This window comes from Myxocyprinus asiaticus, chromosome 46, assembly GCF_019703515.2.
Source record: "Myxocyprinus asiaticus isolate MX2 ecotype Aquarium Trade chromosome 46, UBuf_Myxa_2, whole genome shotgun sequence".
Lineage (NCBI taxonomy): Eukaryota > Metazoa > Chordata > Actinopteri > Cypriniformes > Catostomidae > Myxocyprinus > Myxocyprinus asiaticus.
In genome coordinates this window covers 30,795,342-30,813,092 of record NC_059389.1, presented here as the reverse complement: position 1 = coordinate 30,813,092, position 17,751 = coordinate 30,795,342, and the positions used below count along the sequence as shown (strand labels likewise).

At 41.1% G+C, this 17,751-nt stretch overlaps 1 protein-coding gene across 2 annotated transcripts in view; it reads right to left on the bottom strand.

Moving 5' to 3' along the window:
• Nucleotides 1-17,751, bottom strand: part of slc1a2b (solute carrier family 1 member 2b) — a 90,548-nt gene that overhangs the window by 18,757 nt on the left and 54,040 nt on the right. For both annotated transcript variants that reach the window (XM_051689446.1, XM_051689447.1), the window contains exon 8: nucleotides 3,331-3,525. In XM_051689446.1, the coding sequence (XP_051545406.1) occupies nucleotides 3,331-3,525 (195 nt within the window). The remainder of the gene's footprint in view (nucleotides 1-3,330; nucleotides 3,526-17,751) is intronic.

Here is a 17,751-nt window from a genome sequence, read left to right as displayed (position 1 = left end):
TTATTATGAGAAGCTTGTGGAAGGCTACCCAAAATGTTTGACCCAAGTTAAACAATTTAAAGGCAATGCTACCAAATACTAACACAGTGTATGTAAACTTCTGACCCACTGGGAATGTGATGAAAGAAATAAAAGCTGAAATAAATAATTCTCTCTACTATTGTTCTGACATTTCACATTCTTAAAATAAAGTAGTGACCTAAGACAGGGAATGTTTCCTTTGATTAAATGTCAGGAATTGTGAAAAAGAGTTTAAAGGTATTTGGCTAAGGTATATGTAAACTTCTGACTTCAACTGTAAACAGCACCTACCACACTGTGGGGCTATTCAGTAGTCTGGTGGAAACACAAAAATTAAAGTCAAACTGCACCCCCAGGTGTAATTGCAATAGCATAGCATGTAAAGACGGTGTAGATGAGTTTTTGTCAAGCGGACGTCCCTGGTTTGATTCCCCACTTTTCCCATCCTGTCTCCTTTCTCCACTCTTACTATTTCCTTTAATACTACTTATAATAATAAATAAAAATGTTTTTTTTTGTTTTTGTTTTTTGTAAATGTTGGGGAGTTAAAGGTTAAAGGGCAGATAAAATTAACCATGCTTTTATTATTGTAATATTATAGTAACCATGCTTTTTGGCCATAGTTTTGCTGCAATTAACCATGGTGTTACTACAGTAATGTGGTGTTAGTATAGCACCATATTTAATTTTGTGGTTTACTATGATTTTACTACAAAATACCATGGTGATACTATGGTTACTGTAGTAAAACCATTGTTAATTTTTGTAAGGTAAGGTTAGGGTTAGGTTTAGAGGTAGGAGTTGGTGTAGGGTGTCTGTGGCACTCTTAAAAACAACAAACACACTGCAGTGATGACCCTATACTGTATGTTAGTATTTAATTAGGAGTGCAAATAGCATCTAAGACTATTTACACTCAGTGCAAAGAATATGCTTTTTGTTGCTATGTATACTTGGTGTAAATAGCATTCATCACTATTTGCATCTGCCTATTAAATATACAAGATTAACATTGCAAAGGACAGAATATATATGACTGATTATGAAATGAATTTGTGATTATTTAATAATTACACCTACTCATTGCATATAAAGGCCTATAAAAGACTTAATTTTAACATTTAGCATGTTTTATTGCATTTATTGATAAAAACAATTTTAAGATTGGGAAGCCTCAAATGCATATATATTTTTATAAAACATATTAATCTATATATGACAGCAAATCTGCTTTATATTCTATTTGTGCTCTATTTAGCCTCCTTGTGCTGTAAAAGCTGAAGTGTGTAAAGGCCATTGCACACCAAACACGAATGTAATAAAATTTTGAAATGAAACAAGGGATTCCAATGAAGCCATTCACGCCTAAAAGCAAACATTTATGTGCTGACAGAGCAAGTTTTTTTTTCTTTACAGTGAGTATGTAAAAAAAAAACATTCCGTTCAGCGGTGAAATGCCCTGACCAAGAACATATGAGCCGCTGCAGCACAGATATGCCGCTAAAACACATAAAGCTGTTTTGACCACCGACATTAAACACTGAAGTAACTCCAGTAAGAAATTCTGAACCAGCAGTGAGGATTTAATTTGCATCAAATACCTCATATCGGTTCTCTTAACATGTAAATAATATAGCTGCATAACTGCCCTGCATTCCCTTTAACAAAACTTTCTGATTTTACTTGGATTGTCTTCATGATGTATTCCATATTACTGCATTTTTTGCTTTTGCATTTAATCGTACGCGAGTTCTCTTATATCTCTAATATAATATATATTGCGGCATCTTTGCCTTGTATTACTTTTTAAAATAGACATATTTACGTATCTTAAGTGTTTTTCTTTGCCAAATATGAATACTGTTGCTGTAACTTGCAGTGCACTGTGTGCCTTTGTATACAAAATACGTGGTGGTTTCTACACAAAATTATGTAAATGTTATTGCTTTGCAACTGTTAACTGTCATTACCAGTAAAGTATCTAATAATGGGTCAAACTGAAGATGGGTTTTGTGTTTAGATATTGTTTTGTTTAATTAGTCACATGCAGGGTTTTGAGCAAATGGATAACAATAGTAGATATACATGACTATAGGATACAATCAGTATTGTTCCATTTGACAACATTTGTTTAAACAGTTGTTATGTGAGTGCATTACTCAATGATTAAAAAAAAATGTACATAGCATAGCAAATATACACTGATGAGCCAAAACATTATGACAAACTGCCTAATATACTGTTCGTACTCCACGTGCCACCAAAAGAGCGTGACCCGCTGAGGCATGGACTCTACAAGACCCCTGAAGGTGTCCTATGGTATCTGGCACCAAGACATTAGCAGCAGATCCTTCAAGTCATGTAAGTTGCGAGGTGGAGCCACCATGGATCGGACTTGTTGGTCCAGTTCTAAAGTGTAATTTCAGATGCTTCATGAACCATCTCGGCTTTGTTATTTTTATAATAAAGTCTAGTTTTGGAATCAGAAACTTTGCAACTCCTAGAAGTTTTTGACTCGACTATGCTTCAATTGCTGTTTTAAAGAATCTGCTATGACAACAGGGGTCATCGTGGACACTCTGACTGGTCTGCGGCTACGCAGCCCCATACACAGCAGTGTGCACTGTGTGTTGACACATTCCTCCCGTAACCATCTTTAAAATTTTCTGTGACTTGTGTCATAGTGGACCTTCTGTCGGTTTGAACCAGACAGGATAGCTTTCGTTGCCCTCGAGCATCGATGAGCTTTGGCGCCCAACACCCTGTATTTGGTTTGTAGTTTCCCCTCCTCAGACCACTGTCGATAGGTACTCACCACTGCTGACCGGGAACACCCCACAAGCCTTGCCATTTCGGAGATGCTCTGACCCAGTCATCTGGCCATAACAATTTGGCCCTTGTCAAAGTCACTCAGGTCTTTACTCCTGCCCATTTCTCCTGCATTCAACACGTTGACTACAAGAACTGATTGTTCGCTTAACATCTATTCTACCCAGACCTTGACATGTGTCCTTGCTAGGAGACATTTCAACTGTGAGTGGTCATAATGTTTTGGCTCATCGACACAGCAATGCTGACTTATCCAACAAATGACATGAGTTTGGGGCGGGACTATCTGTTTGTTCGATCAATGGCAGACTGGCATAGTGTTCAGGAAAGCTGTTTGAATGCAATGTTTATTTTTGCAATTCCGTTTGGTGCAGGAATGACACACTTCAGCTTTAAGAATTGTTTTAGTTATGAAAATGTTGCAAAAGGATTTGGTAGAAGCTGCTTTATAATATATTTATGCTAATTATTCAGTCTTACCTGACAGTGATGATCTGACCAGGATCTAAGTCAATTCCGTTCATCTGGGCAATAAAGATGGCAGCCACAGCCTCATAGAGTGCCGTTCCGTCCATGTTAATCGTTGCTCCAACTGGAAGCACAAAACGTGTGACTCTCTTGTCAATGCCCAGGTTCTCCTCAAGACAACGGAACGTGACGGGCAGAGTGCCAGCACTAGAAGAAATCAGATGTTTAAGTAGTTTTTCATTTATGTTGCAAAAATTACTTATTACTTAAAAAAAAAACTTGCTTAGTTGACAGAGAATTTTTTTTTTGTTTTTTTTAGATAAATGTTATAAATACTGTATATCTGTAATCTGTAACCTCATTACTTTAACATTTATGCTGTTAACATTTATTGCCCGGGGCATTCAGCTATTTTGGATTATATTAACAAAACAACAAGAATGCTACACTATGAAAGAGTCGCGTGGCGACGCGAGGGTCGGACGTGTGAATGGCGAGCTCTGCGCACACTGCTAGTTTTTAATCATTTTTGTCATAAACCGGTGAGATTCGATACACCCTGTTCCATAACTGTTCAGTGAAGTCAATATGTCAAAGAATTCAAAATCCTCTGGCTCTGGAAACATTAAAGGACACCTACATGCTCAAGCTGATGCCCCTTGACAGGGCCGCAGACCACAGACTCAATTTGGACGGTGCGATGGGAGAGATTCAGTGTCAACTGTCGAGAATGTCGGCAATGCTGGCAAAGGTCGTTGGAGGATCTTGCTGTAATACGTCGATTAATCACTGCCATGGAGATGAAATTCTCTGAGTTAGTTACAAGAATGGGGGACGCTGAGAAATGGATTAGGAATTAGCTGCTAACCTGCTAGCAACCAAGGCAGATTTGCAGCGCGTCTGGGAAAAGTTGGAAGACCTTGAGAATCTTAACCGGCGAAACAACGACCGAATTGTTGGAATTCCTGAGAATGAAGAAGGCCGATATGGTGAAATTCCTAGACAAGCTCTAATCGAGTCTGCTCGACATAACAGGCCATAAGCTGATCAATTCTGGCTAAATTTCTGAGATCATCCGATAAAGATTATTTTATAGATTATCTTTTGTTATGTCTCTCAAAATTTGTATAGAAGCACTGGACTTAAGCAATCAGATGGCAAAGTTGTCGCGGGGCTCTTGTAGGCATATATGGACTGTTTGAGTTTAGAGGAATGGACGCCAGTTGGCGCTGTCATGCACGGGGTTAATGCGCGCATTTTTCTTTTTTCTGTTTTTTTTTTTGTTCTGGGGGAAGTTCAGGGTTTGACTAGTGACTAGTTAGTGCAATCACTAATGTTGGAATGTGGTCTTTATAATTTAGTTTTTGACACACAATCTATTTTTTCTAATATGTCAAAATGTCAAATGTTAATATGAGCAGATTGTCTCTGTCTCTCTCCACGTGGAATGTGAATGGGTTGGGGCACCCCATAAAAAAGGAAGGTTATTTATTTTCTTAAACGAAAGAAAAATGACAGTGTTTCTTCAAGAAACGCATCTTTCCCAGCAGGAAGCTGAAACATTTGGGAAGATATGGGGAGGGCATGTTTTCTTTAGTGCTGGCTCATGTAAGAGCAGGGGAGTCATTACATTGATAAGTAAACATCTACAATTCAAATGTCTCAAACAGATTAAATATAAATTAGGAAGAGTCATTATTGTTTTAGCAGAAATTCAGGGGCAAAGGATGAGGGCTTTTTTATAGATTTTGAAGGGATGTTGCAAGCAGCTGGCATCCCTCATTATATAATATTGGGATGAAACTTTAATCTTTTGATGGACTCAGTCCTTGATCATAGTGAAGCAAAAGTGTGTAAGCCCCCTAGAGCAACACTGACAATTCTCAGGATATGTAAATATCTTGGTCTTGCAGATATTTGGAGACTTTTGAACCCATCTGGTAGGGACTATACATTCTTTTTATCAGTCCATAAGATTTATTCTAGAATAGATTTTTTTTATATATATCCAAGTCCCTCATTTCATCTGTTGTTGATTGCTCAATTGGAAACATATTAGTCTCAGATCACACTCTGGTGTATATAGAGGTGTTGCCACATATGGAGAAAAATAAATCATAGTTGGCACTTTAATGTATCCCTTTTGCAAAATCCTGATTTCCAACAAATGTTAAAGGCTGAAATCAGTGTTTATGTGGAGACCAACTGGTCCTCAGTATCCTCTGTGGGCATGGCTTGGGAGGCACTTAAGGTGGTTCTTAGGGGTCAGATCATACAGTATGCCTCATTCATCAAAAAATCCAAGCACAGTGGGCCTGGGTAGCTCAGCGAGTAAAGATGCTGACTACCACCCCTGGAGTCGTGAGTTCGAATCCAGGGTGTGCTGAGTGACTCCAGCCAGGTCTCCTAAGCAACCAAATTAGCCCATTTGCTAGGGAGGGTAGAGTCACATGGGATAACCTCCTAATGTTCACTATAATGTGGTTCGCTCTCGGTAGGATGTATGATGAGTTGTGCGTGGATGCTGCGGAGAATGGCGTGAAACCTCCACACGCGCTATGTCTCCGTGGTAACGTGCCCAACAAGCCACTTGATAAGATGCATAGATTGACGGTCTCAGACATGGAGGCAACTGTGATTTGTCCTCCGCCACCTGGATTGAGGCGAGTCACTACGCCACCACGAGGACTTAGAGCACATTGGGGATTGGGCATTCCAAGTTGGGGAGAAAAAGGGGAGGAAAAAAAAAATCCAAAGCACGAGAACTCGTGGAATTGGAAGGGAATATTATAAGTGCTTAGGCAGAGCTGTCACCTGATGGCCTCAGAGCATTGACCTGATTGAAGTACAGATATAATACTATTTTGTCACGGAAGGTGGAGTTTTGGCTATTCAGGGCAAGACAGTCATACTTTGAGTCGGAAGACAAAGCAGGGAAGCTTCTGGCTAGATATATAAAGCAGAGAGAGTCTTTTTCTACCATTCCCTCAGTGAACTCTGCTAGTGGTGAAATTTTTACCTCGGCCATTGATATTAATAATGCTTTTAAAGAATTCTATCTTGATCTCTATAGTTCCACGTCTTTGTCTATTGATGAAGATATTAGACATTTTGTGGAAACTTTAGAACTCCCTAAACTGACGATTGAGCAAAAAAATTATCTTGATTCTGAGATAACCACGGAGGAGCTTGGCAAGGTAATTAAGACCTTGCCTACAGGCCAGGCTCCGGGGCCAGATGGCTTTGCCGCCGAGTTTTTTAGATCTTATGCTACGGAACAGGCTCCACTTTTGCTACAAGTTTATACAGAATCATTAAAGAATGGAAAGCTTCCATCAACCAATGCACAAGCCCAGATCAGTCTGATACTTAAAAAGGACAAAGACCCAAGCGAGTGTAAGAGTTACCATCCAATTTCTATGATCCAGCTGGATGTTAAAATATTGTCAAAAATTTTGGCTAATAGATTAAGTTATGACATCTCTTATACATATTGATCAGGTAGGGTTTATTAGGGGCCGCAGCAATTCTGATAACATTAGGCGGCTCATCAATATCAAGTGGTCAGTAGCGAATGATCAGACTCCGGTCTCTGCCATCTCACTTGACGCCAAAAAGGGGTTTGATAGGGTAGAATGGGATTATCTTTTTAAGATTTTGGAAATGTACAGGTTTGGGAGTACATTTATTAGATGGATTAAGTTACTTTATAGACACCCGGTAGCGGCGGTACAAACAAATGTATTAATTTCAGATTATTTTACTCTGGACAGGGGCATTTGGCAGGGTTGCCCTCTTTCCCCATTATTGTTCTGTTTTGCCTTGGAACCATTAGCAGCCATGATAAGAAAGGAGGATGATTATACAGGGGTGAGGGTGGGAGGTATGGCGTAGAAGCTTCTGCTTTACGCAGATGATATTTTATTATTCGTCTCTGACCCTACTAGATCTATGCCTTGCCTCCACAGAATTATTAATACCTTTTCTAAGTTCTCAGGATACAGAGTCAATTTACTGCCCGATAATGGCTTTTCAGCCAGCCGCCTTCCAGTGGCCCAAACAGGGCATTAAGTATTTGGGTATTTTATTCCCAGCAAATTTGGCTGATTTAGTTAGAGTTAATATCGACCCTTTAATAAAAATGTTTTTGAGCGATTTTTACATTTACATTTAGCGATGATTGGGAAGGTTAATGTTATTAAAATTAATTGTATTCCAAAATTCAACTACCTGCTACAGTCTCTCCCTGTAGATGTCCCCCTCTATTCTTTCAACCAATTTGATAGCATAGCGAAGTCCTTCATTTGGAATGGGAAACATCCCAGATTACATTTCAGTAAGCCTCATAGGCCGACTGACAATGGTGGGCTAGGCCTACCCAAGATTTTGTTTTATTATTATGCATTCGGTCTCAGACATTTGGCTCATTGGTCACTTCCACCTGAAAGAGCCCCTCCCTGGTTTTGTATTGTACAGGAAGTTCTTGCCCCTATTTCGCCATTGCAAAGCCTTTCTATCAAACTAACCAGAGAAGTTAAATTACACCCCGTTATCCAGAGGTGGGTAGAGTAGCCAAAAACTGTACTTAAGTAAAAGTACAATTACTTCAAAAAAAATAAATACTCAAGTAGAAGTAAAAGTATTAACATAAATAATTACTTGAGTAAGAGTAAGAAAGTATCCAATTAAAAGAGTACTCGAGTAGTGAGTAACTCATTACTTTCACAAATGACATAATAGACGTTTACTCCCCTATATTCCATTACATAATACACATTTAACATGTACTGCAGAATTATTATTAATGGAAATTCTGTCATCATTCACCATCATGTTGTTCCAAACCCATATGACTTTCTATCTTCCATGCAACACAATAAGGAGATATTAGACAGAATGTTTGCCTGAGTCACTATTTACTTTCAGTGAATTTATATATATATATATATATATATATATATATATATATATATATATATATATATATATATATATATATACATATATTAAAAGTGAATGGTGAGCAAGACTGTCAGTCCCTAACATTCTGTCTAACATATTTTGTGTTCCACATAATACAAAGCATCACACTGGTTTGGAACAACATGAGGGTAGAGAAATGATGACAGAATATTAAATTATGGCTGAGCTATCACTTTAAAGAGATGGTTTTCCCAAAAATGAAAATTCTCTCATCATTTACTCACCCTCATGCCATCCCAGATGTGTATGATTTCCCTTCTTCTGCAGAACACAAATTCAGATTTTTAAAAGAATATTTTAGCTCTGTAGGCCAAAATTGTTATGCTCTAAAAAGCACATAAAGGCAGCATAAAAGTAATCCATAAGACTCCAGTGGTTAAATTCATGTATTCAGAAGTGATATGATAGGTGTGGGTGAGAAACAGATCAATATTTGTCATTTTTTGCTAGACAGTAGGGGGCGATATGCAGAGAAGAATATGAATCACCAAAAACACCAGAAGAAGAATGTGAAAGTGATCTGTTTCTCTGTTTCTCATCCAAACCTATCACATCGCTTCTGAAGATACTGATTTAACCACTAGAGTCTTATGGATTACTTTTATGCTGACTTATGTTTGTTTGTTTAGCTATAAAATGTTGCCACCCATTCACTTGTATTGTATGGACCTACAGAGCTGAGAAATTCTTCTAAAAATCTTCATTTGAGTTCAGCAGATGAAAGTCATACACATCTGGGGTGGCTTGAGGGTGAGTAAATCATGAGAATTGTAATTTTTAGTAATTATTACAGTGAAAACATGAAAATGTACCACAAGGACATTATATATAATGCTGAAATATAAACCAAAGCAAGATCATGCTTTATTAATGCCTTTTTTCGCTATTTCATAGCTTTTAAAGTCCTGTGCGGATTCTTATTTCAGTGTAGTTACAGTTTTCAGTGTCATAAGTATTTAGAATATTAGTTCTGTACAGCAGTACCACTGCTCTCTAAATGCAGAATATGCACCCTACATAGGGCACCAACTCCGGTCATGAAACACTCGCTGTGTCTGAAACCGCCCCTATCCACTATATAGTGCACTATTTTGAGTATCCGCTATTTTGTAGGTGCGTCTGAATTCTGAGTGAGCCACTCATTCCCTACTTTTGTTCACTCATTCTTTCCCACAATGCACTCTAATTTCAAGTGTACATTTGATGTACACTCGACAATGGTTAATTTCCCACAATCCACCATGGGAAATACGTACGAGCTGGGAGTTTACTGCTTGCTTCACTACTGCAATGTTTTATTTCATGCTGAATGTAGTAAATCACTTTTTGACAAATCATTACTTGATTAAAATAACATAATAACATATAGAGAGACAAAACATACAGATATATTTTAAAATGTACTCTTTATTTGATCAAATGTGCTTACTCTTATATTATACTCTATATTAACACACAGTATATATATTAAAAATGACAACAGAATGAAGATTTATTGTATTAATATATTATTTAATAAGAATAACAAGTAAGGCCCAAGTATTTTAAAATGTAATATGTGACGTTGTTTCTGCGACAGCCCCAGAGCTCCGACACTCATGTCCGAATTCACTCATTTCGTTCACTTACTGCTGAGATATAGTGCACCAACTGCCATTCACTATATAGGAAATAGTGAATGAGTGAACGATTGCAGACACAGCCAGTCTCTCTTCGCCATACGATCGCCTTGCGCCCGAACATCTCTCACGCGCGCCCCATGCACCTCGCTGTGCACGCGCAGAAATGCTGTCTGTTCGCACTCCAGTTGTTGACCACGTGAATGGCAGTGATTTATACTTAACTTGGATGTTTACATGGATTTATACAGTTAATCCGCCTGAAGTAGCTGCGATAGTTTCCAGTACCCCCACGAGGGCGTGGAGTAAATGCATAAATACTGCTTATTACATGCGGGACAAAGCGCACTGATATATTGCTGCACTGATTTAAAAATGTACAGTTAAAAACTGATATCATAATAGCCCAGTTACATTATCACCCCGAAAATGAGCATCTAATTACACAGAAAAGCCCACATTAGGATTAGAGCCAAAATTTACCTCAGCATGCTGCCTTAAGTTGAAGCTGTGATTTTAATCTTGAAATATCAGCTTGTCTTGGTGTTAAATGAAGGCGTTGCATGACGAAAAAATATACTTTTTTCACTGTGCGGATCGAAGAAAGTGTTTCACTTTGAAGAGTTTGATGCTGCTGCAATGATTGAGTGACAGTCTGTGACAGCGTCTCAGCGCGCAGCTGTGTGAACTTCCGATCTCTTAAAAGTCCCATTCAATAATCTCTCAATAAATTACACATTAATTAAACTTAAACCCAGTAATGTAACGACAGTAACGCCACCCATTGTAAAGAAGTAAAAGTAAATGATAAATTTACTTGAATGAGAGTAAAAAGTACCCACTTTTAAACCTACTCTAAAAGTACATTTTCCCAAAAAAAGTTAATCAAGTAAATGTAACGGAGTAAATGTAGAGCATAGCCAGCAGGTGGGTGTGTATTTAAGACCAAGCCTATAGAGAGGGTCCAATGGAATCTATGTAAAATCTTGAATTGCATAAGGTGCACCCTTGTATCTCTAGATGCAGACTTGACGATTTTTAGAATCCTAGCCCACACTCCCTCCAATTCCAAGTTTACATCTTTCTCTCATAATCTCTTGATAGAAGTTAAAGCTCTGTCCCCCAGACTCTGAATTAGCAGGGAGTAATACACTGATGCCTCATGACCTTTTCCAAAAGCAGTAATTATCACTCCCAGAGTATCTACCACTTTAGGGGGGTGTATCCTACTCCCAAAAATAGTATAGAGCAGGTTGCGCAGCTGTAAATACCTAAAGAACTGAGATCTGGGAATCCCAAAATGTTGAACCAAATTTTCAAATGATCTCAACACTCCACTCTCATATAGGTCACCAAGTGTATTAACCTCCCTCACAATCCACTCTGACTAGCAGAAAGGGGACTTATTAATACATAATTTTGGGTTTAGCCATATGCTCAAGGCAACATTTAAATAAATGTCCGAATTAAACACTCTGGACACTTTTGTCCATACTGAGTGCAAATGTGACATAAAAGGGTGTAACTTAACTTCTCTGATTAGTTTAATAGAAAGGCTTTGGAATGGCGAAATAGGGGCAAGAACTTCCTGTTCAATACAAAACCAGGGAGGGGCTCTCTCAGGTGGAAGTGACCAATGAGCCAAATGTCTGAGACTGAATGCATAATAAAAAAAAAAAATCTTGGGTAGGCCTAGCCCACCTTTGTCAATTGGCCTATGCAACTTACTGAAATGTAATGTGGGACGTTTACCATTCCAAATGAAGGACTTCGCTATGCTATCAAATTGCTTGAAATAAGAAAGGGGGACATCTATAGGGAAAGATTGTAGCAGGTAGTTGAATTTTGGAATACAATTCATTTTAATAACATTAACCTTCCCAATCATAGATAAATGTAATGAAGCACACCTGCCCACATCGCTCGAAAACCTTTTTATTAAAGGGTCAAAATTAACTCTAACTAAATCACACAAATTTGCTGGGAATAAAATACCCAAATACTTAATGCCCTGTTTGGGCCACTGGAAGGCGCCCGGCTGAAAAGCTGTTACCGGGCAGTACGCTGTCAGAGCCAAATTTTCGATTTAGACCAATTAACTCTGTATCCCTAGAATTTAGAAAAGGAATTAATAATTCTGTGGAGGCAAGGCATAGATCTAATAGGGTCAGAGACGAATAATAAAATATTATCTGCATAAAGCAAAAGCTTATGCACCACACCTCCCACCACCACCCCTGTAAAATCATCCTCCTTTCTTATCGCAGCTGCTAATGGTTCCAGGGCAAGACAGAACAATAATGGGGAAAGAGGGCAACCCTGCTGGGTGCCCCTATCCAGAGTAAAATAATCTGAAATTAATCCATTTGTTTGTACCGCCGCTTCCAGGTGTCTATAAAGTAACTTAATCCAAGCAATAAAAGTATTCCCGAACCCATACATTTCCAAAATCTTAAAAAGATAATCCCATTCTACCATATCAAAAATGTCTTTTTTTTTGACAAAAATGTCAGACCGGAGTCTGATCGTTCGCCACTGACCACATGATATTGATGAAATGCCTAATGTTATCAGAAGAGCTACGGCCCTGAATAAACACCACCTGATCTGTATGTATAAGAGATGTCATAACTTTACTTAATCGGTTAGCCAGAATTTATGACAATATTTTAACGTCTAGCTGGATCAGGGAAATTGGACGGTAACTCTTACACTCGCTTGGATCTTTGACCTTTTTAAGAATCAGTCTGATCCAAGCTTGTGTCATGGTTAGTGGAAGCTTTCCATTCTTTAATGATTCCATATAAACTTCTAGCAAAAGTGTAGCCAATTCTGTAGCATAAGATCTAAAAACTCAGCGGCAAAGCCATCTGGCCACGGAGCCTTGCCTGTAGGCAAGGCCTTAATTCTCTCGCCATGCTCCTCCAAGTTTATCTCAGAATCAAGAGAATTTTTTTGCTCAGCCATCAGTTTAGGAAGTTCTAATGGTTCCACAAAGTTTCTAATATCCTCATCAGTAGATGAAGACGTGGAACTATAGCAATCAAAATAGAATTCTTTAAAAGCATTACTAATATCAATGGCTGAGGTAAATATTTCACCACCAGATTTCACTGAGGGAATGGTACAAAAAGACTCTCTCTGCTTTATATATCTAGCCAGAATTTTTATTGCCATGTCCCCCGGCTCAAAGTATGACTGTATGACACTCATATACCGCTGCCTCTCTCCCGGATGAGCTAAATACTTTTTACACTTGTTTCGAGGGAAATAACCCCACCCTCACGGAGAGAGCTCTCGCGGCCGAAGCTACAGAGGTTAGTTCACTCTCTGTCTCTGTAGCGGATGTAACCCAATCCGATGGGTGAATATCCGCAAAGCCGTGGGTCCAGACGGCATTCCGGGCCGCGTCATCAGAGCGTGCGCGAACGAACTGGCTGGTGTTTTTTTGGACATTTTCAACCTTTCCCTCTTTTTGTCTGTAGTCCCCACATGCTTTAAAACATCCACCATCGTGCCTGTTCCAAAGCAATCCAAAATCACTTGCTTAAATGACTGGCGTCCTGTTGCTCTGACCCCCATCATCAGCAAATGCTTTGAGAAACTAATCAGAGATTACATCTGCTCTGTGCTGCCTCCATCACTAGACCCATTGCAGTTTGCTTACCGCAACAACCGCTCCACTGATGATGCCATTGCATCTACAATATACACTGCTCTCTCCCACCTAGAAAAAAAGAACACTTATGTGAGAATGTTGTTTGTAGACTACAGCTCAGCATTCAACACCATAGTGCCCTCCAAGCTTGATGTGAAACTCCGGGCTCTGGGCTTAAGCAGCTCGCTGTGCAGCTGGATCCTGGAATTCCTGTCAAGCAGATGCCAGGTGGTTAGAATGGGCAGCAACATCTCCTCATCACTGATCCTCAACACTGGAGCCCCACAGGGTGTGTTCTTAGCCCACTCCTGTATTCCCTGTACACACATGACTGTATGGCAACACACAGCTCCAGTGCCATCATTAAGTTTGCTGATGATACGACGGTGGTTGGTCTGTTCACTGACAATGATGAAACAGCCTACAGAGAAGAGGTGCACACTCTGACACACTGGTGTCAGGAGCACAACCTCTCCCTCATCATCAGTAAGACAAAGGAGCTTGTGGTGGACTTCAGGAGAAGAGACAGAGAACACAGTCCCATCACCATCAATGGAGCACCAGTGGAGAGAGTCAGCAGCTTCAAGTTCCTGGGTGTCCACATCACTGAGGAACTCACCTGGTCCATCCACACTGAAGCCGTTGTGAAGAAGGCTCATCAGCGCCTCTTCTTCCTGAGACGGCTGAGGAAGTTTGGAATGAACCGCCACATCCTCACACGGTTCTTCACCTGCACTGTAGAGAGCATCCTGACTGGCTGCATCTCTGCCTGGTACGGCAAGCATAGCACCGCCCACAACCGCAAAGCACTGCAAAGGGTGGTGCGAACTGCCAGACACATCATCGGAGGTGAGCTTCCCTCCCTCCAGGAAATATGTACCAGGCGGTGTGTGAAAAAAGCTCAGAGGATCATCAGATACTCCAGCCACCGGGCCATGGGCTGTTCTCACTGCTACCATCAGGCAGGCGGTATCGCAGCATCAGGACCCGCACCAGCCGACTTCGTGATAGCTTCTTCCCCCAAGCAATCAGACTTTTGAACTCTTGATCTCCCATGATCAAATGCATCAGCACTGCACTTTATTACTCTTACTCTTATATCTGTCATAAATTATATTATTATTATATTATATTCTCTCTTAACAACACACTGGCAACTTACTATCAGCTGACAGCCTGAATGTCAATACAGTACAATACAACCTACTGTACATTTTATATATAATATATATACTTTTTTATTGTATAATGTGTATTCTATATTGTGTGTATTGTATACTGTACATTGTATGTTATTATTTGTATATTGTGCTATGTGTAATTATGTGTATATTAGATTTTAAATTGTGTTGTAAATATTATGTTTATTGTAAATTGGTATATGTCCCATCACTGTCATGACTACTATGTTGCTCGGAACTGCACCCAAGAATTTCACACACTATTGCACTTGTGTATATGGTTGTGTGACAATAAAAGTGATTTGATTTGATTGATTTGATTAACTTTTGACATTTTGACATATGAGAAAAAATAGATTGTGTGTCAAAAACAAAATTATAAAGACCACATTCCAACATTAGTGCAACATTCAAACCTCGAACTGCCCCCAGAACCACACAAACAGAAAAATGAAAAACATGCGCATTAACACAGCGCACGACAGCGCCAACTGGCGTCCATCCCTCTAAACTCAAACAGTCCATGTACGCCTATGAAAGCCCCCACAACAACTTTGCCAACGGATTGCTCAAGTCCCGTGTTTCTATAAAAATTTTGTGAGACAAAATTACACAATAAAAGATAATCTATGAAACAAACTCCAGCCACTCAGCAGAACCAGCACAAAAAGAAAAAAAGGCACTCAGTTTCCTCAAACAGTCAAACGAATGTTCTGTGAGCTTGCCCACTCGGCTGCTACATGAGTGGAACAAATGACCTAATCACTCCAATGTCTTGCAGAAATACTCCACAAAACAAACTCCAGCCAATAGGAGGCAAAAGCACAAAGAGTGTGCAGATCCATCCACAAAACTTTCACGAAAGAGTGTTACTCCACAAAACAAACTTCAGCTGCTAGGTGGAACCAGCACAAAAAGAAACAAAAAAGGCACTCAGTTTCCTTGAACAGTCAAACATCATGGTTACTTTCGTAACCTCCATTCCTGATGAAGGGAATGAGACGTTGTGTTGATGTAGTGACACTAGGGGTCACTCTTGGGAGCCCCAAACACCTCTGCTTTTTGAAAAAAGGCCAATGGGAATTGGCGAGTGGAATTTGCATGCCACTCCCCCGGACATACGGGTATAAAAGGAGCTGGTATGCAACCACACATTCAGGTTTTGTGCTGAGAAGCCGAGACAAGGTCCCGGCCATTTCAGCAGGTAGCTCAGCATTGTGGCAAAAGGGACACAACGTCTTGTTCCCTCCATCAGGGAACGGAGGTTACGAAAGTAACCAGGACATTCTCTATCTGTCACTTGACATTGTGTCAATGTAGTGACACTAGGGGTCCCTATACAAAACGGCACAACTAGCTGAACTGTGTTATGTGGACTGGCGGTGCAAGATGGGCAGACTGCTGTGTGCCTCGTAGCCAGCGCACCAGGCCATCACATAACCTCCCCCAACACTGCCATGAGCGTTGAACGGTCATTCGGGAACAAGTCGACTGCCCAACAAATAGGGACAGGCTAGTCCAGCCGTGGCCTCTTTTCCTCTTTTTTAATTAGGGCCTAATTAGCATATGTACTGTGCCGACAGCGAGTTTCTCCAAAAACTTGCCCAGACTGCTGCTCTGCAGATGGGGCAGCGCTTGCAGGTTCACCACCTGATCCGTAAACGGGGTCATGGGAACCTTGGGCACATAGCCCGGTCAGGGTCTCAGGATCACATGAGAGTAACCCGGACCAAACTCCAGGCACGATTTGCTGACAGAGAATGCCTGCAGTTCCCCTAACCTCTTGATGGAAGTGAGTGCAGTCAGGAGGGCAATCTTCAAAGAGAATGCCTTAAGCTCAACTGACTCCAGGGGCTCAAAGGGAGCACCCCGTAGACCCTGAAGGACTACAGAGAGGTCCCACGAGGGCATGAGGCACGGTCTGGAGGGATTCAACCTCCTAGCGCCTCTCAGGAACCTGATGATCAAGTCATGCTTCCCCAAAAACTTACCATCCACTGCCTCGTGATGTGCCGAAATGGCGGCTACATACACCTTCAAGTGGAGGGGGACAGCCACCCCTCCAGCCTCTCCTGCAGGAAGGAAAGCTCCGATCCGACTGTGCATCTCTGGGGGTCTTCGCGTCAGGAAGAAAACCACTTAGCGAACAGATTCCAAGGCATACAGGCGCCTCATAGAGGGGACCCTAGCCTGAGTGATTGTGTCTACCACCATGGGTGGAAGGCCACTTAGGCCTTCCACGTCCCATCCAAGGGCCAGACGTGGAGATTCCAGAGGTCTGATCACGGGTGCCAGATGGTGCCCTGTCCCTGAGAAAGAAGGTCATTCCTCAGGGGAATTCGCTGGGGCGGGGGGGTGCTGTCGCGAGGAGCGTGAGGTCCGAGAACCACGTCTGGGTGGGCCAGTAGGGTGCTACTAGGACGATCTGCTCCTCGTCCTCCCTGACCTTGCACAGGGTCTGTGCAAGTAGGCTCACTGGGGGAAACGCGCATTTGAGCAGTCCAGGGGGCCAGCTGTGTGCCAGCGCATCTATACCAAGGGGTGCCTCGGTCAGGGCGTACCAAAGCGGGCAGTGGGAGGATTCTCGGGAAGCAAACAGGTCTACCTGTGCTTGACCGAATCGACTCCAAATAAGCTGGACCACCTGGCTCCTGACGCCCACCATAAGATTGGTTGAAAAGGGGGGAGGAGGAACATCATCCCCGCAATCCATCAGAACCAACCTGGTGTTGGCATGTTTGTGCCACAGCTGGGCATGCAGGGGCAGGGGGTCCGCCGCTGGAGCGCCAAACCTGTCAAAATGGGACGTTGGATGGTGTTCGTGATGACGGCCGTGCACACCTGACATGTGACCCAGAGAACAAGGAAACCACTCTTTTGTTAAAGTTTTGGGTACCGCAGGGCATGCGGAGAAAGATGAAAAAAAAAGATTCTCTTCCCGGCCCTCCACCGGGGGACAGAGTGGTCTGTATACCAGCTCTGTCTCCTCATC